Raw genomic sequence first — 27,491 nt, 5'->3', positions numbered from 1 at the left:
TATAAAGTGGATATTTTCTTAAGGACTCTCTATTATGAACTTTAAAGTCTGTTTATACAGTCGTACAACAACCGGAATGTCCAGGAGTCCTGGGGCTCCGGCAGGTTTCCATCTTTAGTAATGTTTAGTCGTGAGTCTAAGTGATGTATGAACTGTGAAAGGCTAATGGGAATTCATCGCGGCTCTAAATATCGCTGAGAAATGTTATTACAATCTTCCTGACATGGACAGTTATTACATTAAAGAGGTGTTGTAGGAACAGAAGGAGGATAGTTGAAGACGGACCTGGCAATGACAGACGTGGCGGTGTGGGTTAGGACTTATCTCCACCTACTTATGTAGCGGCAACCTATTCTGTCTCCAGTGGGGCTCACAGTCTATTTCAGACACACAACATGGTCAGCTTACTAGGAAATCGATTATCCGATGAGTATATTATGGAGTGTGAAAGGAAACTGGGAAGTCCAAAGGACATCCACAAAAACACAGTGAGAACATACCAACTGCGTAAGGATTTTTGTTTTAGTCGATTCAAACCCAGAATGTTAGAGCTGCAAGGTGACCTGAGCCTCCAGGCTGCCTCCCCAGTATTGCACTCTTAAAGGGGTATTCCGCCTATAGACATCATATCCCCTATCTAGTCTCGGAAACTGCTGGGTTTCCAGGACTACAGATGTGAAGTCACACCACACCCCTTTCCATAGACATGAATGGAGGGGGCATGGTGGGATGTCACAAGGGGGGGTGGTGTGATGGAGGGGGGGGGGGTGGCGTGTGACGTCACTTCTCCAGTCCCGGAAACCCAGCGGTTTCCGAGACTGGAGCAGCAGCTGACAGAGAATGTCGGGTGCTGCACGGAGATTGCGGAGGACCCTTGCGATTAGGCATCTTATCCCCTATCATTTGGATAGGGGATAAGATGTCTATGAGCTGAATACCCCTTAAAGTTGTTATTGGAAACAGTCAACACGTTTATGGACAGACACATCCCTAAAAACTTTTAAGAGGTTTCCAGACCTTGGTTGATTATTGGCCTGTCCTCAGAACTGCAATATCCCAAATGATTCCTCAAAGAAGAGGATGGGATTTTCTGACGGGCACCAAGAAAACCTTTACACCAAGAAGGTGCATAACAAAAAGGTTTATTACTCAGCATGCAATTCACAACCATTGAAGTCCCTTTTAGCGTTTTACCAATACTCATGGTAATGCACTATGGTCCGCTTTTTGTTTTTATTACTATCCTCAGAACTGTCCATTAATATCCAATGGGGGGTGGTCCAACACTCTGGCCACAGCTGTTTAGCAGAGCCATGGCACCCAAATGTATTCTGTGAACAAACCTAAGAGCCCCCAATTCCATCCAGTGTGTAGTGCCCATGCCGGGTTACTGCATCTCAACTCCTATTTACTTCATTGAGAGCTGAGCTGCCGTAACCCGTACACATTGTATGGAGTTGGGCCTTCCAGCTATGTTCAATGTGTATATCTGAGCATGGCAGCTCTACTACACATCTGATGGGGTGCTGGGTGTCAGACCCCTACCGATCAGATCATGAGGGCTAGTCGGAAAACTACTTTAGCCAAGCTCCTTAAATGCAGGACCTTAAAGGGGTACTCCGGTGGAAAACATATATTTTTTTTTAAATCAACTGGTGCCAGAAAGTTAAACAGATTTGTAAATTACTTCTATTAAAAAATCTTAATCTTTTTAGTACTTTTTAGCAGCAGTATGCTACAGAGGAAATTCTTTTCTTTTTGAATTTCTTTTTTGTCTTGTCCACAGTGCTCTTTGCTGACACCTGATGACCGTATCAGGAACTGTCCAGAGCAGGAGAAAATCCCTATAGCAAACCTATGCTGCTCTGGATAGTTCCTGACACAGACAGAGGTGTCAGCAGAGAGCACTGTGGACAAGACAAAAAATAAATTCAAAAAGCAAAGAATTTCCTCTGTAGCATACAGCTGCTAATAAGTACTGGAAGGATAAAAATGTTTTAATAGAAGTAATTTACAAATCTGTTTAACTTTCTGGCACCAGTTCATTAAAAAAAAAAAAAAGTACCCCTTTATGCTATACATAATGTAAAACAAGAGCAAGATTTGTGCTGATATTGGGTCAGTAAGGAATGCTGAGAGAGTTCAGCTCTGAAGCCTGCATAATACTTTATTCACATAGGCGTATTATGGCTCGGAAAAATGTTAGTCATTATTTTGCACCAATACCAAGTGTATGGGTTCTTCGTAGGTCCATGTTTGTTTGTTTTTTGTTTTGTTTTTTTGTACGTGATTTCCATCGTATATATGGAAATATTGTTCTAGACGAGGATAGTTCTGTGTATCCGGCAGTACAGCTTCAAGTGTTGTATATTCTAATGGATCAGTTGGGGGGGGGGGGGGGATTACCAGACTGCTCCCATACACTGGTGCTCCTACATTTAACATTATATATGGGGGAAGCAGGTTTATCAATTTAGGTGGTGTGAGCAACCATGAACAACCAATCTGGTGTTTAAGTGGACCTCACGACTCTCCCGATAGCAGATATTAGAGGAAAGCAAGACTGGCATGGTTGACTTGGTTCCAAATTAAGATAAGGCACCATGTATACCTTTCCCTTTTATATTCTCCTAAGCTTGCATGTGTATAAGGAGAAATCCCTGTTCACGAGCAGATGTTGGGTGATCATGTCAAAATTGATGGATTAGGCCATCCGTTGGCTCTCTTGACACTTGGGTCAACGCTTGTTCTGTCAAAATAACAGACATCATGGTGGAACCTAATGGGCCCCATTATAGGTCAGTGGTCTCCTTCTGGTGCCACTGGGACTCATTGTGTGGTAAATCTGTCATAAATGGAAACCAATGCAAACCAATATGAATCTGACGTGTATGGCTGGTTATGGTTGAATGGTCAGTCTCTGATGCCGAGGATTTTCTTCAACCGGCAACGATTGGTTGATGCTCTAGCCTGTCATTCCAAGTGTGCCCCCACTATATCTTCTATCATGATCAGAATGTGACATTCTTAGGTCAGTGTTTCCAAAGCAGGGTGCCTTCAGTTATTGAAAAACGACAACTCCCATCATGCCCGGACAGCCGTTGGCTGTCCGGGCATGATGGGAATTGTAGTTTTTCAACAGCGGGAGAGTCAAAAGGTAGGAGAGCTCTCTTGTAGCCCTCGCTAAATACCCTGGTCACAGCAGAGTGGTTTCCCATTGCCTCTTCTCTGGTCGTACGTACACCGCCATCTTTTGCCTCGTGTACAGTCAGGTCTTTTACCTGTAAGAAAACGACATAGCCGAGGTCACAGACCCAACGACCTTCTCAATGCCCTTCTTCTAATTACTGCAGTTTGCCACGTAACACGGAGGTGCGAAAAAATGTATCCAGGCCAGCGAGTGTGAATAAGTACATCAGTTTGTGTTTCGTTGTTGCTAAGCGACTCATCGGAGGCAACGATAAAGAACAGAAATACGAATACACTGTAACTTTCTAGCAATCAATGGCAACAACTTTATGATGTTTTCCTAAAGCCGCGCAAAGACAGCTTGACCGCCGGCTAACCTGCCCCGACCCCAGACTTTCATATTGAAAATTTCACTTTTGCAGAGAGGGAATGGAGTCTTCCTGATGAGCTCCAGGAATAGAAGCGAGAGGCTGAATCGCCTTAATACAGATCTGTTTCCTGCGGTGACCCAAGAAAATGTTATCAGTAGAATTCAGAGGGCGCCTCGTAGCCTGGCACAGTGATGAGTAAATGGCATGGGGACGCGTATTGAAAATAATTACAGAAACCTGATGACATAAGCTTCATTGGGAAAGAAAGAAATCGGCCCTTCCCAGCCCAAGAAAGAATAAAAACCTTAGAGGCTTTGTACTGTGTGAACTGGAATATCTCCGAATGTGGATTTATGTGACCACTTAGGAGCAGACTTGCAGTTCAGTACACTATAAAGTCATCTAGGTGACCCAAAAATCCCAAGATTTCCCATATACCAAATTAAAGGAGTATTCCAGTGTAAAACTTTATATATTTTTTTTTTTTAAATCAACTTCAACTGGTGCCAGAAAGTTAAACAGATTTGTAAATTACTTCTATAAAAAAAAAAAAATCGTAATCCTTCCAGTACTTTTTAGGGGCTGTATACTACAGAGGAAATGCTTTTCTTTTTGGATTTCTCTTCTGTCACGACCACAGTGCTCTCTGCTGTCCATTTTAGGAACTGTCCAGAGCAGGAGAAAATCCCCATAGCAAATCCCCGCTTTCATGAGGACAGCCGAGGCGCCATATCGGAGATTGTAGGGGGTCCCAGCGATCAGACCCGCCGTGATCAGACACTTGTCGATATAGATTATTGATTTTCCTAAGTAGCCCTTTAAAGTATTGTGCGTCCATTTTGGAGGTGTTACCGGTTATCTCTAGTAAAGAGCACTGTGAGCCACTGCTGTTTACAAGTTACCTCTTTGCGTCTGGCTATCACAGCACACTACCACTAGGGTTGCCACCCGGCCAATATTTTACAGGCACAGCCGGCATTTTGGCCACCCTGCCGGTATTTTTATATTAAAAATACTGGCAATGCAATGGCCGGTATTTAGCCAACCAATCCTCCAACTCCCAGAATGTTGCACCATATACTATACCAGTGTTTCCCAACCAGAGTGCCTCCAGCTGTTGCAAAACTACAACTCCCAGCATGCCTGGGTCCGCGCTGCTGCAGGCCTCCGGCGTGCGTCGCCGGTGTAGTTGCTATGCGCTGAACGGCGCGGCGCATGACGTCAGTGCGCCGCGCCGTGCATAGCAACGACGCAGGGGACGCACGCCGGAGGCCTGCAGCAGCGCGGACCCGACTCAGGTAATTATGCCACCGGGGATGGGGGGAGGCAACGGGGCAGCGAGCGCCGGCAATGGGTGCTGCTGCCCCTTCTCTCCCCCTGGCTGTCGGCGCCGGCACCGATAGTCAGGGGGACAGAACGGGCAGCGGCACCGATAGCCAGGGGGTGAGAAGGGCCGACAGCAGCGCTCTAGACCCCAGGAAAGGCAGGGGGAGAGAAGCGGGCAGCGACGGCCTCTCTCCCCCTGCCTTTCCTGGGGGTATATCGGGGTATACACGCGTACACACGCACCCTCATTTTACCATGGATATTTGGGTAAAAAACTTTTTTTACCCAAATATCCTTGGTAAAATGAGGGTGCGTGTTATAGGCCGGTGCGTGGTATACCCCGATAAATACGGTATATAGTCCAACATGCTGGGATTTGTAGTTTTCGTTTGGGGCAGCTGCTGAGCCACAGGCTGTATCAGGGCATGCTGGGAGTTGTAGTTAGTAACTAACTGCAACTCCCAAATTTAATTAAAAAAAGCGATCAAAAAGTCACATCAAAACAAAAATAGTACCATAAAAAATACAGATCGGGGCGCAACAAATGATCCCTCATACAGGCCGGGATAAGGAGAAATACAAAAGCTATAGGGGTCAGGATAGGACAAATTTTGTGTATCCTGTGATGTCATGCATGTGTGGTGTCCCGGTACAGGACCTGGTCCTGTCCCTGTCTAAAGTCCCCTCAACCAGAGTCCCTTCATTCCCTTAGGGCTCTCCTGCAGGGCTTACCCCTGGTCGCCTCATATAAATTGTATATTGTATAATAGATAAAGATAATATAAATTTATAGGAAATATATATGTATAAGACCTTTCCCGGGTCACGTGATGTACAGTTGTAAATGTATAATTGCTTAAGGACCTTCTAGGGTCATGTGATGTGCCCAGAGTTCACTGGGTTCAGGACTTACAGGTTTGCTGACCAATGAGCTTAGTCCAGCCCCTTATGATATAAAGGGCTGTAGTCTGTAAATTCCCTCTCTTAGTTCCGGATTATCAAGCAAGCACAATCATCTCAGCAGAAATCTCAATTCATCTAGGCCAAAGCCTAAAGAACCTGCAGCCACTAAACTGTGAGTTACAAAGCTCAATCTATCAAATCCTGTGTGACTACTACCAGCTAAAATATTATAATTAGCAGCACAGTGACCTGCATCAAAGCTCATTGCTTCAAAGTCCCAGCAAAACCTGTGAGTAACCTGCATTCCGGTTACCTCTTAAGAGACTGTTATGTATAAAGACTGTTGCATAAAATCTTCAAGTAAAGTTTCTTCAGTTAATTCATAAAGTCTGCTGTGGACACTCCGTTATTTTCCCTACCGTTTCTGGGACGGTTGGCGGTAGGACCACTAACACTAAAGAAACCTCACCCTGGCATCACAACATCTAAGGGTTAATACCACAATACCCTGCACTTACAACACAGCAACACCCCAGACCCCAAAACTCTCCTGGGTCACCACACATGTATAAATTAATTGTGCAAATTAGCATGGCCGGTATTTTTTTGCAAGAAAGGTGGCAACACTAACTACCACGAAGGGCCTCAAACACCATCAGTCAAGATATGGAATGCCCAATGGGGAATGCCAACACCATTGTACCCAAGTGTAACCCCCTCATCTCTGTGGGAGTTCTGAAGAAAGCTCTCCAGCCACCAGGACCCGTCCCACCCAGACTGTGACCCATTGACTCTGAATGTCTCCATGTACCCATGTCTCTGAGTCCAAACATAAACCCCTGATAAACAAAACAAAAACACACAGTGTGAACACAGCCATTAGAGATGAGCGAACTTACAGTAAATTTGATTCGTCACAAACTTCTCGGCTCGGCAGTTGATGACTTTTCCTACATAAATTAGTTCAGCTTTCAGGTGCTCCCGTGGGCTGGAAAAGGTGGATACAGTCCTAGGAGACTCTTTCCTAGGACTGTATCCATCTTTTCCAGCCCACCGGAGCATCTGAAAGCTGAACTAATTTACGCAGGATAAGTCATTAACTGCCGAGCCGAGAAGTTCGTGACGAATCGAATTTACTGTAAGTTCGCTCATCTCTAACAGCCATTATCTACTATAGAACTATAAGCACATGCCCTGTGTATATCCATAAATACCATGTAGTATAATAATAAGAGATTAGCCACCTTTAATGCACTTTATAAACTTGCAATGATTACTATAAACTTTTACGTTGCGCTTCCCTCCAGCCGCGGGTACGGTCGGCTCTGATGTCGCCTGGCTTATAATTATTGTTTGTATCTCGTATGTTTTTTAATCAAAGGAAAAACCGAAGGCTTTTATAGAGGATAGTAGCGGAGGTTAGACCGCCATATGGACAAACGAACATGCTGCTGTATAGCGGTGCGGTCTGGGAATAAGACACTTTAGAGCCGCACGCTGCTGTGTTATTTCTTTTTTTCATCTTTTTTGCTTTTGTGTTGGTTAAGGTCATCTCACTTTGAAGCTGTGCTCCACTGCTATAACTACATGCGTCATTTTGTATTACTTTACTGAATCTGTTTTGTTGGTACAGCTTCACCATAATCATTTCTTAAAGGGGTTGTGCGCTGCCCTGCAGTTCGGAGCTCCGCTCACAGCGTCTGGAAGTTCATTACTCCGAACGCTGTGTGCAGGCTTCCATGTTCGCAGCCGCCGGGCGTGACGCCACGCCCGGCCCCTTTGTGATGTCTCGCCCGCCCCCTCGTGACATCACGCCCGCCCCCTCTACCAAAGTCTATGGGAAGGGGGCGTGACAGCGGTCGCGCCCCCTTCCCATAGACTTTCGTTGAGGGGGCGGGCGAGACGTCACGAGGGGGCGGGCGAGATGTCACGAAGGGGCCGGGCGTGACGTCACGCCCGGCGGCTGCGAACACGGAAGCCTGCACACAGCGTTCGGAGTAATGAACTTCCGGAGCTCCGAACTGCAGGGCAGCACACAACCCCTTTAAGGCTCTGCCTATTCTGATTGTCAAGGATTTTATTTAAAGGGGTACTCCACTGGAAAACATTTTTTTTTTTTTTTTATCAATTGGTGCCAGAATGTTAAACAGATTTTTAAATGACTTCGATTTAAAAATCGTAATCCTTCCAGTACTTATCAACTGCTATATGCTCCACAGGAAGTTCTTTTCTTTTTGAATTTCCTTTCTGTCTGACCACAGTGCTCTCTGCTGACATCTCTGTCCATTTTAGGAACTGTCCAGAGCAGGAGCAAATCCCCATAACCTCTCCTTCTCTGGACAGTTCTTAAAATGGTGTCAGCAGAGAGCACTATGGTCAGACAGAAAGGAAATTCAAAAAGAAAAGAACTTCCTGTGGAGCATACAGCAGCTGATAAGTACTGGAAGAATTAAGATTTTTTTAATTATAAGTCATTTACAAATCTGTTTAACTTTCTAGCACCAGTTGATAAAAAAAATTTTTCCAGTGGAGTATCACTTTTAGGATAAAGCGCCTTTCTTGGCCACAGGACGAGTCTTGTATTGCAGTTTAGCCTAATTTACTGGAATAATAATGAGCTACAATACAAGAACCAGCTAGGGCTAAAGTCCTGCAGGAACGCATGGGAATGGAGTTCTTGCACTTTTTAAACAGCAGGAACACTGTTCCTATCAGCAGGAGTCCTCCAGGACCAGCTCTTGAGTGGAAATCTTGGGTGAGTTCCCACACTTTTTTTCCCCCAGAACTTGACCCCTGGACCCAGCCCATGGACATGAGTGGTGCCATTTGGTGACCACTATTTCGGTACGGATAGCAACATTATACCAGTGATATCCAAGCTGTGGATCTTCAGCTGTTGCAAAACGACAACTCCCAGCATGCCCAGACAGCCGTTGGCTGTCTGGGCATTCTGGGAGTTGTCGTTTTGCAAAAAATGGAGGTAGCTTACTGCCGCTTTATTCTTCAAAGAATTGTCTTAGGTCCTTCTTAGAAGAAAGTAGTGGAAGAAAGTTATCTAAAGTTGGTTGGCCAAACGCTCCTCACCCCCCCCCCCATACAGATTCATACTTTGTTAAAGGGGGTACTCCGGTGGAAAAGAAATTTTATATATTTTTTTAAATCAACTGGTTCTAGAAATTTGAACAGATTTGTAAATGATTTCTATTTAAAAATCTTAATCCTTCCAGTACTTATCAGCTGCTGTATGCTCCATAGAAAGTTTTTTTATTTTTTATTTCTTTTCCGTCTGACCACAGTGCTCTCTCCTGCCACCTCTGTCCATGTCAGGAACTGTCCAGAGCAGGATAGGTTTGCTAAGGGGATTTGCTCCTGCTCTGGACAGTTCCTGACATGGACAGAGGTGGCAGCAGAGAGCACTGTGGACAGACATAAAAAAAAGAACTTCCTCTGGAGAATACAGCAGCTGATAAGTCCTGGAAGGATAAAAAAAAATTAAATAGAAGTAATTTACAAATCTTTTTAACTTTTGGGCACCAGTTGATTTAAAAAAAAATGTTTTCCACCGGAGTACCCCTTTAAGCATGCATGTGTTCCAGATGGGGAGAGGGGACAACCCCAATGCCAGACTTCTCTGGTGGCTTATCTCCAACATGCCTGATCCATCTGTTCCCAGCAACTGGAGGTGAAGAAGAGTCGGAAGGCCACCATGCACATTATACGGCTGGTGGGTGTCACCAAAATCTGTGGATTCTGGCCAACGCTTATATAATGTGTATGGCAACCTATAGACTCAAAAGAGACCGATAGAGTCTACTACACTTATGATGTTTTTGGTTTTTTTGCAGACATCTAGAGCTGCATTCACCTGATGCCAAGCACACCGTGGTGTTAAGAAGCAAAGATCCGGCAACAGCCCTGACCTGGTTCAACGCGATCCATGGCGTAGTGATGGAACTAGTTGCCAAGGTGATTACAGAAGTTAAGGATCAACTGGGAAAAAACGGGATCTCTGGGAGCCAAGAATTTCGACATATGGGCTGGCTGGCGGAAAAGGTAAATACATTGTGTGATACAAGATGCCATTGGTGGCAACTATTACTCCTATACAGGTAGTCAACTGTTCTGTCCTCCCTATGAAGAGACTTGTTTACTCTCTGGAAGTTTCAACTTTTGGAGTACTCCGGTTATGCAAAACTTATCCCCCTATGCACCGGATAGGATATAAGTGTCTGGTCTCAGGGGTCCGACCAATGGGATCCTCCTGATCTTCAAAATAGGGCCCATCTCTTACCTTTGAGTGCTTTGGCATCCACCTTCTGAGGCAAACTGGTCTCCAGTGACAGCCCATTCCACCGATCATTGGCTCAGTCGGGACATTGCTGCAGCGGCTGATTAGTGGACCTGGCCGTCACTCCCAAGAACAATTTGTCTCGGAAGGTGGGGGCTGGAGCGATCTGACATTTATTCCCATCTCTCACAGGGATTGTCCAGGTTTAGGAAAACATGGCTGATTTTGTATGACGTTTGCCCACTGCCAAAGAAATTACCGGTCTTTACTTTTAATAGTCGGTTTATTTGAACAGTAAGATACAGAATAACAAAACAAAATCAAGAAAAACGCATTTCACATTAGTTATGAATTGATTCGCATTTTATGCAGTGAAATAAGTATTTAATCCTTAAATTTAATCAGCAAGATTTCAGGCTTCCAGGTGTCTTTTATACAGGTAATGAGCTGAGATTAGGAGCACTCTATTAAAGGGAGTGCTCCTAATATATGCTTATTATCTGTATTAAAGACACCTGTCCACAGAATCAATCAGATTTCAAACTCTCCACCTAGGCTAAGACCAAACAGCCATCCAAGGATGTCAGGGACAAGATTGTAGACCTGCAAAAGGCCGGTATGGGCTACAAGGCCATCGACAAGCAGCTTGGTGAAGTTTACGAACAGTTGGTGCCATTATTCCCAAATGGAAGAAACACAAAATACCTGTCAGTCTCCAGCGATCAGGGGCTCCATGTACAATCTCACCTTAAGGAGTCTCAGTGATCATAAGAACGGTGAGGAATCAGCCCACAACTACACAGGAGGATTTTGTCAATGATCTCAAGGCAGATGGGACCATATGGGGAGATTTATCAAAACCTGTGCAGAGGAAAAGTTGCCCATAGCAACCAATCAACTCGTTTCTTTCATTTTTTACAAGGCCTCTGCAAAATGAAAGAAGTGATCTGATATGTTGCTATGGGCAACTGGGCAATGTTTCCTTTGCACTGGTTTTAATAAATCTCCCCCATAGTCACCAGGAAAACATTTGGTAACGCACTTCACGTGAATGACTGAAATCCTTCAGCGCCCGCAAGGTCCCCCTGTTCAAGGAAGCTCATGTACAGGATGTATTCTGGTAAGAAGTTACTTTATTCCCTTAAAGGGGTATTCAGCCCTAGATATGTTATCCCCTATCCAAAGGATAGGGGATAAGATGTCTGATAGTGGGGGTCCCGTTGCTGGCGGCGGCGTTCGGAACACAGAAGCATGGAGCTTCCGTGTTTGTGACGTCACACCACGCCCCCTCGATTCATATCTATGGGAGAGGGTGTGATGGCTAGTACATAGCTGACACGCCTCCTCCCATAGACATTGTTCTACTTTTGTCTTTACATAGTTGAATGTGTTGACAGCAAAATCACACAAAAATTATCAATGGAAATCAAATTTATCAACCCATGGAGGTCTGGATATGGAGTCACACTCAAAATCAAAGTGGAAAACCACACTACAGGCTGATCCAACTTTATGTAATGTCCTTAAAACAAGTGAAAATGAGGCTCAGTTGTGTGTGGCCTCCACGTGCCCGTATACCTCCCTACAACGCCTGGGCATGGTCCTGATGAGGTGGTGGATGGTCTCCTGAGGGATGTCCTCCCAGACCAGGACTAAAGCATCCACCAACTCTTAGTCTGTGGTGCAACGTGGTGTTGGTGGAGGGAGCGAGACACGATGTCCCAGATGTGCTCAATCGGATTCAGGTCTGGAGAACGGGCGGGCCAGTCCATAGCATCAATGCCTTCCTCTTGCAGGAACTGCTGACACACTCCAGCCACATGAGGTCTTGCATTAGGAGGAACCCAGGGCCAACCGCACCCGCATATGGTCTCACAAGGGGTCTGAGGATCTCATCTCGGTACCTATTGGCAGTCAGGCTACCTCTGGCAAGCACATGGAGGGCTGTGCGATCCCCAAAGAAATGCCACCCCACAACATTACTGATCCACCACCAAACTGGTTATGCTGGACGATGTTGCAGCCAGCAGAACATTCTCCACGGCGTCTCCAGACTCTGTCACATCTGTCACATGTGCTCAGTGTGAACCTGCTTTCATCTGTGAAGAGCACAGGGCGCCAGTGGCGAATTTGCCAATCTTGGTGTTCTCTGGCACATCCCAAACGTCCTGTGCTGTAAGCACAACCCCCACCTGTGGACGTGGGGCCCTCATACCACCCTCATGGAGTCTGTTTCTGACACATGCACATTTGTGGCCTGCTGGAGGTCATTTTTCAGGGCTCTGGCAGTGCTCCTCAGGCTCCTTCTTGCACAAAGGTGGAGGTAGTGGTCCTGCTGTTGGGTTGTTGCTCTCCTACGGCCTCCTCCACGTCTCCTGATGTTCTGGCCTGTCTCCTGGTGCACCTCCATGCTCTGGACACTATGCTGACACACACAGCAAACCTTCTTGCCACAGCTCACATTGATGTGCCATCCTGGATGAGCTGCACTACCTGAGCCACTTGTGTGAGTTGTAGACTCCGTCTCATGCTACCACTAGAGTGAAAGCACCGCCTGCATTCAAAAGTGACCAAAACATCAGCCAGGAAGCATAGGAACTGAGAAGTGGTCTATGGTCACCACCTGCCGAACCACTCCTTTATTGAGGGTGTCTTGTTAATTGCCTATAATTTCCACCTGTTGTCTGTTCCATTTGCACAGCAGCATGTGAAATTGATTGTCAATCAGTGTTGCTTCCTGAGTGGACAGTGGGATTTCACAGAAGTGTCATTGACTTGGAGTTACATTGTGTTGTTTAAGTGTTCCCTTTATTTTTTTGAGCAGTGTCTATGGAGTCAGATCTAGGTTGATGGAGTTGGCTGTGAAAGATATTTCCAAAAAGTTTAAATTTTCCAATTGCCTTAGCAATCGCTCTTTAAACTATTACATATAATTTAGGTATACAGGTTTTTTTTTACCACCTACAGAAAGGTGACTATTATGTGCCTATTTGTTAAAAGGTCACCGAACAAACGCAACAAGTCTATTTGCATACTTTAGTCAAAATAAGCAGCCACGGTAAGAATTGCACAGAATATGTGAAGCGCATAAAAAGCTTGTGAAAAATCTAATTTTTTTTTTGTAAATAGTGCAGCATAGCCTATTATTAGAGAATACTGTAGAGGCAATGTGGTAGGCATGCGGTTTAAGTCATACTGACTGCAAATCAATCACTGAAAGGATTTCCTAATGCTGGCCTACATGTCCCAGGAATCCTCTGTCTGAGGTTGTGGTGTTTGATCTCTGCACCTGGTCATTAATCAGACTGATGGAGTTCACCCAGGTGAATGGAATAGACTCATAAGTGGGTTGAGGTCAGTTCACGTTATGTGCAGTTTTGATGCATTTTCTTATTCAGAGTATGTTTTTTAGAGAAATATTGTCATGAGGCAAAAGTGATGCGACCTATAATTACAGATGAGGTACATTTATGAAGATTTGAACTCTTTAGTGTTCACCCATTTTACTGCATTTTTCACACATTTTGACTGCATGTCAGCTGTTTTGGTTGAGATTTTCAGAAATTGCAGAAAGAGTTAAACATTTTTACTGTCATTAGCAAAATTGCAGTAACATAATACAGTTTTTGGTTTGATTTTGTTAGGAAAAGGATGGAGTAAAGCAACACAATCGCCCTCATTTACTAAGAGTATAGGGTTTTTACTAGTGGGTTATGTTGTTTCAGACCGACTTGTAAGATTCCACTCTATTTACTAGGGATCGACCGATATCGGTTTTTTAGGGCCGATACCGATAGTCGGTGGAGGTTAGGGCCGATAGCCGATAATTTATACCGATATTCCGGCATAAATTATCGGCTATTTAACCCCCTGCGACACCGCTGCAGATCATTGATTTAAAGCGGGCGCTTTAAATCAATGCACTGCAGTGGCTTTTGCGGTGCCATAGGCCGCCGCCACCACCCGCTTCTCTCCTACCTGTCAGGGTGGTCCGGGCCATCCTTCCTTCCTGTAGTGTCCGGCGGCATTCCGGGTGGAGGGTGAACCGGTCCGGGCTGTCCTCCTTCTCCGGGGGTCCTCTTCTCCACTCCGGGCAGGCTCCGGCCTAGTAACGCAGCATAGACGCCGCTGTGCAGTGACGCCCGTGCGCAGCGACGCACCTGACGTGACGGCGTAGCGGCATCTATGCAGCTTACTAGGCCGGAGCCTGCCCGGAGTGGAGAAGAGGACCCCCGGAGAAGAAGGACAGCCCGGACTGGTTCACCCTCCACCCGGAATGCCGCCGGACACTACAGGAAGGATGGATGGCCCGGACCACCCCCATTACGGGTAAGTTTAATTTTTTTTATTGACTCGGAGGGTGGGGGAGGGGCCCGACTGGTATAGCGGTACATCCAAAAATCCATACCGGTATACCGCCCAGCACTACGTTGGGGGGTGCAACGCGGTGCGGTGGGTCGGGGGGGGGGGGGGCGGTCGCGGTGCGGTGGGGGCGGTGCAGGGCATTATCGGCTTATCAGCAAGGTAATTGCCGATACCGATAATGCCCAAAATCGTGATTATCGCCCGATAATATCAGCCATACCGATAATTGGTCGGTCTCTACTATTTACTATAGGGATCACATATTTACACGAGAACATTTTCTGACCAACTTTTTCTAGGTGGAAATTTCAATCCATTAATTTACAGGATTTTCTGTGAATTCAATAGTAAATAGGTTGGGTTGTGAAACCATGCCCCTTTTGTGGACGACCACACCCCCTTTGGTGCAGACTACGCCGCTGTATCGGCTTTTCACAGTGCAATGTCGGGTTAGTTGGATTTTCCTGGTGCACACTGTCGCACGTTGGCCCTGATTTACTAAGAGTGTTGTGTAGGTTTCTTTGTGGGTTCTAATTCCCTACAATTTATTTTCCACGGTATTTACGCAAGGTTTCCCTACATTTTCCACTTTCCCAACATTTTGCTTTTTTTACACATGTTCTGATCTGTCGGGTTTTCCTCAGTTCAAATCCACCACATTTTATGTGGAAACCTTAGTAAATATGTTGGGTTTTTGTGAAAATGTCTGGAACACGCCCCTTTCCCCGTGGCCACGCCCCTTTTTCGGATTTTCTTAGCAAAATGGAGAGTTAGTTGGGGGTTTTTCAATTCTGGCGCAAAATCTGGTGCAGACAGAATTTCTGGCGCACAACCCGACAAAACTTGTCGGCTTTGCAATAGTAAATGAGGGCCAATGTGCACCAACAAAACCCGACAAAAACTAGTGGGTTTTAGCTTAGTAAATGAGGGCCTCAGGAGAGGCGAATTATAACTACTACATATCCTGATCCCATACAGACAGCAGCAGCAGCATACAGATAGAGCTGGAGGGGAGACTTATTACTATTATAAATCCTGATCCAGGAGATAACATAAGTCACATGGTCTCCTGGCGGCATGGCTGTGCTGCAATGGGTGGGTGGATAGTAGAGTGGAAAGGATTTACTAAAGTAATGCTATCCACCCACCCAATGCAGCATAGCCACGCCCCCTGGGAACCATGTGACTTATGATTTATTTGCTCTGGCCACATGGAATGCTGAGAAAGGTCAGAGGCAACATTAATATAAAAAGACTGGCACTACAGCCCTTCCAGGTGTGGGTCCTGTGCATGAAAATGGGACAAAAAGGCGCACAGAGGTAATAGAAGCAAATTACACTGAATTACCGTATTTTTCGCCGTATAAGACGCACTTTTTCTTCCCCAAAACTGGGGGGAAAAAGTCGGTGCGTCTTATACGGCGAATACACCCCTATCGCGGCGGTCCCTGCGGCCATCAACGGCCGGGACCCGCGGCTAATACAGGACATCACCGATCGCGGTGATGCCCTGTATTAACCCTTCAGACGCGGCGATCAAAGCTGACCGCCGCGTCTGAAGGGAAAGTGACACTAACCCGGCTGTTTAGTCGGGCTGTTCGGGACCGCCGCGATTTCACCGTGGCGGTCCCGAACAGCCCGACTGAATAGCCGGGTTAGTGCTTACAGGACACCGGGAGGGACCTTATCTGCCTCCTCGGTGTCTTCTCCGTTCAGGGATCCCCTGTATGGCCGGCGCTCTCCTTCCTCGTCATACGTCGTCGCTTACGTGTGTCGGTGTGCGTAACGACGTGATGACGGCGACGGAGAGCGAGGATACCCGGCCGGCAGCAGAGACGTTCTGGAGCGACGGGGACACGGCGACAGCGATGGAGCGACATCCAGGGCAGCGGTGACGGGTCCGGAGCGGCGGGGACACGTGAGTATTACCTCCTATGCAGTGGTCTTCAATCTGCGGACCTCCAGATGTTGCAAAACTACAACTCCCAGCATGCCCGGACAGCCGTTGGCTGTCCGGGCATGCTGGGAGTTGTAGTTTTGCAACATCTGGAGGTCCGCAGGTTGAAGACCACTATTGGGTTCAAAATCTTTATTTTTTTAGATTTTGCACCTAAAAATTGGGTGCGTCTTATACGCCGGTGCGTCCTATAGGGCGAAAAATACGGTATAACTTGGCATCATGGGCTCAAAGGCTGTTGGGTACCTGGGATATTGAGAGAAAGTCTTAAAACGGGCTCATATATTCCTGCTAATAAAGCACAATACGGGTAACATAGTAGATTGGCCTTTTACTTATCCTCCTCCACCATTACACCCGGATTATTTCTTAAAGGGGTACTCCATTGGAAAACAAATGTTTTAAAATTAACTGGTGCCAAAAAGTTAAACAGATCTGTAAATGCCTGTCTATTAAAAGACCTTAATCCTTCGAGTACTTATCAGCTGCTGTATACTCCAGAAGAAGTTGTATAGTTATTTCCAGTCTGACCACAGTGCTCTCTGCCGACACCTCTGTTCATGTCAGGAACTGTACAGAGCAGAAGCAAATCCCCATAGTAAACCTTTCCTACTCTGGACACTTCCTGACATGGACAGAGGTGTCAGCAGAGAGCACTGTGGTCAGACTGGAAAGAACTACACAACTTCCTCTGGAGCATACAGAAGCTGATAAGTACTGGAGGGATTAAGATTTTTAAATAGAAGTCATTTACAAATCTGTTTAACTCTTTGGTACCAGTTGATTTAAAAAAAAAAAATTATAAAATTCCACCGGAGTACCCCTTTTTATGGGGCCAACATGAAACTGTTTATGTGGCTGTAGGAACCAATGAGAATCCAGGTATTTCATCTTCCCAGGTTGAATCAGGTCAGTTTTTTGCCTTTGTTTTTGATACATACAGTTTAGCATGTTGTATTGTCAACCCCATCACACCCTGCCAGGTGCGTCAGAACAATATAGAAACACGTCGTAATGTTTAATGGAAAACAAAGAAGTAATAGTTACAGCTGAGATCCATATCAGTCATTTTATTCCCATAAACCCATTTTATAAGGGGAATATGATGAGTTCATGGCCGGATGTAGAATGACAGTGAGCGTCATCAGGATTAATAGCGCTTGTTTTTGGTTTCGCCTCTCTTAATATTTTAATTTTGAGCTTATTTGTTTAGTAAATATTTGGGCTCCATTTGTGGTGTTTTGTGTTGTGTAGGGCAAATATACCGCCTGCTCTTTTAATTTTGTTTTTTAAAGGGGTAATCCATCCCTAGACATCCAAAGGATAGGGGATAAGATGCCTGATCGCGGGGGACCCCCACGATCTCGGCTGCGGCACCCCGCTGTCATCACTGCACAGAGCAATCCCGCTCCGTGAGTAATGACGGGTGATACAGGGGCCAGAGCATCGTGACGTCACGGTCAAGCCCCCCCTGTGATATCATGGCCCGCCCCTTTAATGCAAGTCTATGAGAGGGGGCGTGGCAGCCACCACGACCCCTCCAATAGACATGTACATTGGTCCCTCAAGTTACAATATTAATTGGTTCCAGGATGACCATTGTATGTTGAAACCATTGTATGTTGAGACCAGAACTCTATGGAAACCTGGTAATTGGTTCTGACGCCACCAAAACGTCATCCAAAAATAGGAAAAAGTGAGGATTAAAGAAAAATAAGTAGATAACAAATAGAGAGAAAGCAAATCCTTACATATAAAAGTAAGAAATAGCTGCTGGGAGCTGTAAATCACTGTCTAGGTCAGTGTTTCCCAACCAGGGTGCCTCCAGCTGTTGCAAAACTACAACTCCCAGCATGCCCGGACAGCCTTTGGCTGTCCGGGCATGCTGGGAGTTGTAGTTTTGCAACAGCTGGAGGCACCCTGGTTGGGAAACAATGGTTTATGTAGAGGACAGGATAGGAGCTTCTTCAGGGTCCTATACAGTACACACAGTGTCCCAAATGGAGCCGCCCTTACTTGGTGTCCATAGGAGCAGCTAACCCTGGTAAGGAGCAGTACAGAACTTGTAGTTCCTCCCTGTACTGTAGGGGGCACTACCAGACAGCCAGTCAGTGCATGTACTTCAATAATACAGGTAATTTACAAGTAAAATGCCCATTCTGATTGGTCAGTTTCTCCGGTTGTGACCGGTATCACAGATCTGGACTGTCTGTAGCATTGTATGTTGAGTCTGGTTTCAAGTTACAACGGTCCAGAAAAGACCATTGTATGTTGAAACTATTGTATGTTGAGGCCATTGTAATTTGAGGGATCACTGTATAGGGATAAGATGTCTAGGGGCGGAGTACCCCTTTAAGGTTAAAAATTTAGCTTTTTTGTACCACTTTTTGAGGACTTTGCATGTTTTTTTTGGCACATTTTAATAAATGACCTCAAGGTTTGTTTCTCAATGACATTACTATACCAAGTTGTGCAATGGTTACACAGCGCCGGGAGCATGTGACGTCATAGCCCCACCCCTCATGAGGTCACGCCCTGCCCCCTCAATGCAAGTCTATGGGAGGGTGTTTGTTCCAAACGCTGAGCAGCGGAGTACCCCTTTAAAGCGTGATTGCAAACTACAACTCCCAGCATGCCTGTACAGTCGTGAAACCGGCAATGAAATAAGCCTTAAAACATAGTGTATAACAATGCCTAAGAACTCTAAAGCCCTTGCATAACACTGCTAGGGTCACCTAGGAACACACTGAAGTAGTTTAAAATTGGTTTTAAGGCTAAGTTAATGTCAAAGTTATGGCGACATGCGGTAACATTTGTTTAAAAACGCACGGCGCTTGAGGATGGCAGTATCGGAGGATGCAATGGCTTTTTGCAAGCATTCCGAATATCATCCCTTTTATATGAGTTGCAACAGGATTAGTGACGGCGCCTCAAAATAGTGGAGAAATAATTTTGTAAATATTAAAAGTTTGATTTTTTTTTTTTTTTTTTAATTCTCCCTTTTTTGGAGTTGCAACAGATTTTGATTCTGTCAAGTGAGGAAGACACAATAGGATTTTCAAGAGTTCCAAAAATGCCTTTAGGCTAAGTTACCACTTTGTTTTTTTCTTTCAGTTTTTGGAAAACTGTCACTGTAGTTTTTGAGCCAAAGCCAGAAGTGGGTCCAAAAGGAATAGGACACATAAAGGAAGAACTTACACTTCTCCTCCCTTATGGATCCACTTCTGACTTTGGCTCATAAACTGCCGCTGCCAGGTTCACTTGAGACCGGGTTCACCTGGATCGTCTTGCTCATCTCTAGACCCATGAGGGGCTGTGATGATTAGGTTTGCAGTATGAAAATAGACATTGAGGAACTCGGGAACGTCCGCTGTCAACCCAACCACTGCTTTGATCTTCATTTTTTGAAGTTTGTTTGTGTTTTCCGTAGATCATTGGAATAACAGGATGATGAGGACAATATTCTTACCTCATCATGCTAAATATTAACTGACTCCCCTCTGAACTTCCTGCAGATTCCAGACTAAACAATAGGAAGGATTTACCGCTCATGAAAATATTGTCTCGATATATGACGTGTATATGCCTTGCAGGTAGCATGAACATATTATAAGAGCAGACAAAGGTTAAAGACACCTATATATTATTACTGCAATTATAACATTAATAGGTTATATTCTCAGAAGTGTCATTGCTTCAATGTACTATACTGCCCCCTATGTACAAGAATATAACTACTATAATACTGCCCCTATATACAAGAATATAACTACTATAATACTGCTCCTATATACAAGAATATAACTACTATAATACTGATCCTATATACAAGAATATAACTACTATAATACTGCTCCTATGTACAAGAATATAACTACTATAATACTGCTCCTATATACAAGAATATAACTACTATAATACTGCTCCTATATACAAGAATATAACTACTATAATACTGCTCCTATATACAAGAATATAACTACTATAATACTGCTCCTATATACAAGAATATAACTACTATAATACTGCCCCTATATACAAGAATATAACTACTATAATACTGCTCCTACATACAAGAATATAACTACTATAATACTGCTCCTATATACAAGAATATAACTGCTATAATACTGCTCCTATATACAAGAATATAACTACTATAATACCGCCTCCTATGTACAAGAATATAACTACTATAATACCGCCTCCTATGTACAAGAATATAACTACTATAATACCGCCTCCTATGTACAAGAATATAACTACTATAATACTACTCCTATGTACAATAATATAACTACTATAACACTGCCCATATATACAAGAATATACCTACTATAATACTGCCCCCATATAACTACTATAATACTGCCTCCTATGCACAATAATATAACTACTATAACACTGCCCCTATATACAAGAATATTACTACTATAATACTGCCTGCTATGTACTAGAATATTACTACTATAATACTGCCTGCTATGTACAAGCATATAACTACTATAATACTGCCTCCTATATACACAAATACAACTACTATAATACTGCCCCTATATATAAGAATATAACTACTATAATACTGCTCCTATATACCAGGATATAACTACTATAATACTGCCCCTATATACAAGAATATAACTACTATAATACTGCTCATATATACAAGAATATAACTACTATAATACTGCTCATATATACAAGAATATAACTACTATAATACTGCCTCCCATGTACAAGAATATAACTACTATAATACTGCCTTCTATGTACAAAAATATAAATACTATAATACTGCCCCTATGTACAAGAATATTACTACTATAATACTGCTCCTATATACAAGAATATAACTACTATAATACTGACCCTATATACAAGAATATACCGTAACTACTATAATACTGCTCCTATATACAAGAATATAACTACTATAATACTGACCCTATATACAAGAATATAACTACTATAATACTGCTCCTATATACAAGAATATAACTACTATAATACTGCCTGCTATGTACAAGAATATTACTACTATAATACTGCCTGCTGTGTACAAGAATATAACTACTATAATACTGCCCCTATACACAAGAATATAACTACTATAATACTATTCCTATATACAAGAATATAACTACTATAATACTGCCCCTATGTACAAGAATATTACTAGTATAATACTGCTCCTATATACAAGAATATAACTACTATAATACTGCTCCTATATACAAGAATATACCGTAACTACTATAATACTGCTCCTATATACAAGAATATAACTACTATAATACTGACCCTATATACAAGAATATAACTACTATAATACTGCCCCCTATATACAAGAATATTACTACTATAATACTGCCCCTATGTACAAGAATATACAGTAAATACAGACCTCAGATTAGACCCTTAAATAAATAAAGGTTCAAGACTACACCTTTACCACACCTTGACATAACAGTGCCACAAGGGACAAAACTGCCCCTGGAAATTTTGTTTCAAGCCTGTGAAGCCTTATTAATATACCCACAATACCTGAGCCCACAGCAATCCTATGGAATGTATATAAAGATCTATGATAGGAACGGCTCCCCCAAATCACATGCCGTGTAAAAAGACCTTGGTGCTATGTTTTGGTGGAAGAGATAGTGATCACCTCATCCACTTTTGCATCAGTTTTTATCAGTCTCCCCTGACGTCTCTTGCATAGTCACACAGTCATTGTATGGAGAATAGTCTGAGACTCTGTGAATGTGGTTAGCGGAACCTTCAATTGTCATTGACAGGGCAGTATCTGCCACTAGGGACTCGTGGTCAAGTGCCCAGGGCAGTACCCAGCGGGGGCTGCTCCTAGCAAACAGAATTGTAGTGGAGTGAACATCAGGCTGTGTTCCCTGCCACTGACTGTGTCCTGATTGGTATTTTCAGCACTGCAGCCTCTAGTGACCATCAGGTGAACCCTAGAGGCTGCAGTGCAGGAGAATATGCCAGGACACAGCTAGAAGCGAGGAGGGACAAGTGTTAAGTCCCCATAGAGTAGCAGAACACCCATCATTTTCACAAGTGTTCTGCTGCTTTACAATAAGTATAAATCTATACAGATGGCTACTTACTTTCTGGTCCCCAAGCTTTTAAATTACAATGCTCTGCACCACTAAAACCCCCTTTGCTAAAATAAGTGCAGTGCACTTATTCCAGTGTGTAAGGGGGACAGTAAGCAGTAGTGTTTGGCCCCAAAGATGATGCACAGCTATGGATGCTTCCATCTTGAACCAGATTTAGCATACTTCATGCTCCCATACTTGGTGTAACTTCTGCTCTTAAGCAGGAAACCCCATAGAAAGCAGGTTCTCCTATACATTCAGCAGTGATGCGCTATGCACCACTCTTCACTGTATGGCTGGTGTTAGTAATTGATACTGCGTGTACGACCTGCAGGTTTGCTGGGAGTTGTAGTTTTGCTACAGCTAGAGGTCCACAGTTGGAAAACCACTGGTTTCTCACAGGCAGCAGGAACTTCTGCAGATCTGGAGAAACAAAGCCCCCCCCCCCCCCCCCCCATCCCAGGCATTCTCCTAATTTGATCTTTAGGAAACGCAATTTTGTTGTCAGCATATTTGCCGGTGCGTATAAGTGCACTCCCAGGAAAACACAGCCCGAGAAATATATGGGGTGTCACACACAACTCCGCTGTTCCAGCACTCTGCATCGCCATCCATTCACTATGGTTCCTTTGTATACCATAGCAGCTCTTATCTGTGCTGAATCCTTAGGGGCCGGAGCTGAATGCAAGATTCTATTGGAATTCTGCATTGAGTTTATGTTGCTACAGCAGTGTTTCCCAACCAGGGTGCCTCCAGCTGATGCAAAATTACAACTCCCAACATGCTCGGAGAGACGAAAGCTGCTGTATTCGTACCCTGTCTGTTCCTCTGCCTGTGGCATTGTTTAGCCCAAGGCAGTATGGCATCTCCCTAATGGGGGATCAAGTTCATCCTGTAACCCTAGTGTAGAATTTCTCAACCAGGGTGCCTCCAACTGTTGCAAAACTACAACTTCCCGCATGCCCGGACAGCCGAAAGCTGCTGTATTTGTACCCTGTCTGTTCCTCTGCCTGTGGCTTTGTTTAGCACAAGGCAGCATGGCATCTCCCTAATGGGGGATCAAGTTCATCCTATACTATGACCTATACCCTAGTGCAGTGTTTCCTAACCAGTGTGCCTCCAGCTGTTGCAAAACTACAACTCCAAGCATGCCTGGACAGCCTTTGGCAACAGCTGGAGGCACCCTGGTTGGGAAACTCTGCCTTAAATAGTCTATTTATATATTTCTATCTCATTCTAGAGATCTCCTATAATGGTCTATTTTTGTTACTCTATAGAATCCCTTCTAAATAGTATATTTATATCATGCTAGAGGACCCCTTTAGAAAAGTCTGAATAAGTCTAGAGGACATCACTTACAGAGTGTTTCATATCGTGATATAAGACCTGTTCAGAAGACTCTATTTACATCATACAAGAGGATCCCAAAAGAGGGTCTACATAATTCTAGAGGGCCCCTTTAATGAGTCATTTATATCATTCTAGAGGACCCCATTAAACACAGTCTTTTTATATAATTCTAAAATATAAATTGAAGTGTAGCTATCAAATTTTAGAGGAGCCCCTTCAGGTACATTTAGATTTTTCTAGTAAAACCCATTAAGTGAGATTAGATATATCATTCTAGAGGACTTCTTTAAAGGGGTACTCCGGTGGAAAACTTAAAAAAAAATAAAAATAAACTGGTGCCAGAAAGTTAAACAGATTTGTAAATTACTTCTATTAAAAAATCTTTCCCAGTCCAGTACTTTTTAGCAGCTGTATGCTACAGAGGAAATTCTTTTCTTTTTGAATTTCTTTTTTGTCTTGTCCACAGTGCTCTCTGCTGACATCTCTGTCCATGTCAGGTACTGTCCAGAGCAGCATAGTTGCAATGGGGATTTTCTCCTGCTCTGGACAGTTCCTGATACGGGCATCAGGTGTCAGCAGACAGCACTGTGGACAAGACAAAAAAGAAATTCAAAAAGAAAAGAATTTCCTCTGTAGCATACAGCTGCTAAAAAGTACTGGAAGGGTAAAGATTTTTTTAATAAAAGTAATTTACAAATCTGTTTAACTTTCTGGCACCAGTTTATAAAAAAAAAAAAAATGTTTTCCACCGGAGTACCCCTTGAAGGCTACTTATATAGTCCTAGAGAAAACTGTACACACAGGGTGTGTTAATGTAGAGAAACCCCCTTAAGAGTCTAGCTGTATCATTCTAGAGGACCCCTGTATAAGAGCTTAGCTCTTTAATTCTAGAGGACCTCTTTAATAAAGCTTAGCTATATAATTTTAGAAGACCTCTTCAAGGCCATTTATATAACTCTAGAGAAAACTATATAGGATATGTTTATGTCATTCTATTGAAACACCCTTAGGAGAGTCTAGCTATAAGATTCTAGAGGAGCCCTTTAAGACAGCTTAGATCTATTATTCTAGAGCACCACTTTAGGAGAGCTTAGTTGGGCCCCTGTAAAGGAGTCCTTTGAGAGCCTACCTCTATGATTCTAAAGGACCCCTTTAAGAGAGTCTAGCTGTGTAATTCTAGAGAACTCCTTTTAAGGAGTACTTTAAGAAACTAGCTGTATAATTCTAGAGGATCCTTTTTAAAGGGGTACACCGGTGCTTAGACATCTTATCCCCCTATCCAGCTGTCACGCCCACTCCCATATATCATGAGGGGGGGAGCGTGATGTCCCACAGGGGCGGACGCGTGATGTCACACGCTGCCTGCCCAGTGGTCGCCGGTAATCAGACCCGGAGCGAACATGCTCCGGGGACTGATTTTAACTGGGGTGCTGCGTGCAAAATCACGGGGGTCCCCAGCGGCGGGACCCCCGCGATCAGGCATCTTATCCCCTATCCTTTGGATAGGGGATAATATGTCTAAGCGCTGGAGTACCCCATTAAGGAGCCCTTTGAGAGCCTATCTGTATGATTCTGTGGTGGCCCAGTACAGCAGTTGCACTCCTGTACCCTAGCTGCCCTCTCCGGCAGAATCCATCCAGTGACTACTTTGCTGAGATTCAGTGAAGTGCAGTCCAGTCCTGTCAGAGTATATCTGGAGTCCTAAAGAGGCCTAAAGTCTACCACGCAGCCACGGATTCTCAAGTCCATTGCCCCACAGGTCAAGCCAAACCCTGGTAAGCTACAGGAAGGAGCGAAGTCAGTCATAGTCAAGATAGTCCAAGTCAATCTGTCTTCAGTCAGCGTGGCACTGCAGCAAATTGACCAAGTCCACCATAAGTCCCAGCAAGCTCTGTGGTCTCTGAAGTCACTGGTCACTTCTGTGGACCTGGCTGAACTGTATAGACTGTTACACCTGTCTGACTCAGTAAAGCTGCCGTTGTTCCATAACTTGGCATCGGAGTCATTATTTGCCCCTGTGCCTAGCTCAGGATCCAGCAATATATCTTCGGGTGGTGTAGAGGATAAACCACACCCTGGCGTCACGAACACAAGGGTTTAATGCCATCTGCCCCTAGGGTAATTCCATCTGCCCTCATCACACCCTCACCACAATTCTAGAGGACCCTTTTAAAGGAGCTCTTTCAGAGTGCCTAGTTATATTATTCCAGAGGACCCCTTTAAGAAAGCCTAGTTATGGGATTCTAGAGGTCCCATTTAAGAGAGCATAGCTGCCTAATTCTATAGGACCCTTTTATGAGAGCTTTGTTGCATAATTCTAGAGGACCCCTTTAAGAAAGCCTAGCTTTGTGATTCTAGAGGACCGCTTTTAGAGAGCTCAGCTGTATAATCCTAGAGGACCCCTTTAAGAGTTTATGTAGCCCTTCTTCAATGATCACCAGTAGCCAGTGATTTGGCGCTAAAGCACCAGGCTGTAGATCGGTGCTTCCCAACCAGGGTGCCTTCAGCTGTTGCAAAACTACAACTCCCAGCATGCCCGGACAGCCTGGGAGTTGTAGTTTTGCAACAGCTGGAGGTACACTGGTTGGGAAACACTGTTGCAGAATGACAGGTTGGTGGGATCTCTTCTGTATTCTCATCCATCCTCGGCGCATTTTTCCGCTCAGGAAGTCTTCTCTCTGTTATCAAGCGTTAATGAGTGAAACAAAGGCCCTGGAAAGGTTATTACGGCCTCATAACTCATTGTCCCCGGGCAGTAACTCCCCATTGTCTGAGCAGCATTAGCGCAGCTTAATAAAGGCTTTGGAAATAAATTGATAGTTGAGACTTTCAAAGGGGATTTAACTATTTTTCCGCTTTTTAATGAGGCCCCGGCACTAGTTGGCCTTATTATTTCCCTGATGGATGACAGATCTGCCGCCAAGACGCTGACCCATGCTTACAAAACACCTCGATTGCCACACAGAATTAATCCTACGTCTGCCAATAGGCATGATCCACTGCACGGCCGTAAATTTATTGGAAAAAAAGAAACTGTTCTCCGAACCTAAAGGGTTAATAGCAGGATGGGAGGGGGCTCCTTGTTCTATTTTGGTTCATTCCGTATTCCGTCTTTCTACGGTGATTTAAATGTTTAGTCGTAGAATTAGTCGGTGCAAATTATGTAACGCTCAGTGCGTGCATCAAGTCTTATTTTTGTCACATTGTCTCTATTGGTGTCCACCCTCGCCCACCTCCCAGAACTAAAATGAATTCACATTGGCCTGATCCAGGTATGGGATGAAGAACCAGATGGTTTCCAAGTCCATTAAACCATGTAGATCCGCACTCAGTCCATCCAACCATGTAGATCCGCACCCTGTCCATCCAACCATGTAGGTCCGCACCCTGTCCATCCAACCATGTAGGTCCGCACCCCGTCCATCCAACCATGTAGGTCAGCACCCTGTCCATCCAACCATGTAGGTCCGCACCCTGTCCATCCAACCATGTAGGTCCGCACCCCGTCCATCCAACCATGTAGATCCGCACCCCGTCCATCCAACCATGTAGGTCCGCACCCCGTCCATCCAACCATGTAGGTCCGCACCACGTCCATCCAACCATGTAGGTCCGCACCACGTCCATCA

The 27,491-nt window shown here is 44.4% G+C and overlaps 1 protein-coding gene across 2 annotated transcripts in view; it reads left to right on the top strand.

Annotated features, from left to right (window-relative positions):
* Positions 1-27,491, top strand: part of SNTB1 (syntrophin beta 1) — a 177,443-nt gene that overhangs the window by 125,277 nt on the left and 24,675 nt on the right. Inside the window, exon 3 of one of the 2 annotated variants that reach the window (XM_056522690.1) lies at positions 9,635-9,755. In XM_056522690.1, the coding sequence (XP_056378665.1) occupies positions 9,635-9,755 (121 nt within the window). Of the gene's footprint in view, positions 1-9,634; positions 9,843-27,491 lie in introns of both variants that reach the window. The other variant, XM_056522689.1, reaches the window with a different exon arrangement.

Source organism: Hyla sarda, chromosome 5 (assembly GCF_029499605.1).
Source record: "Hyla sarda isolate aHylSar1 chromosome 5, aHylSar1.hap1, whole genome shotgun sequence".
NCBI classification, from domain to species: domain Eukaryota; kingdom Metazoa; phylum Chordata; class Amphibia; order Anura; family Hylidae; genus Hyla; species Hyla sarda.
The sequence above is the reverse complement of the archived record's forward strand: the minus strand, read 5'-3'. Positions and strand labels throughout refer to the sequence as shown.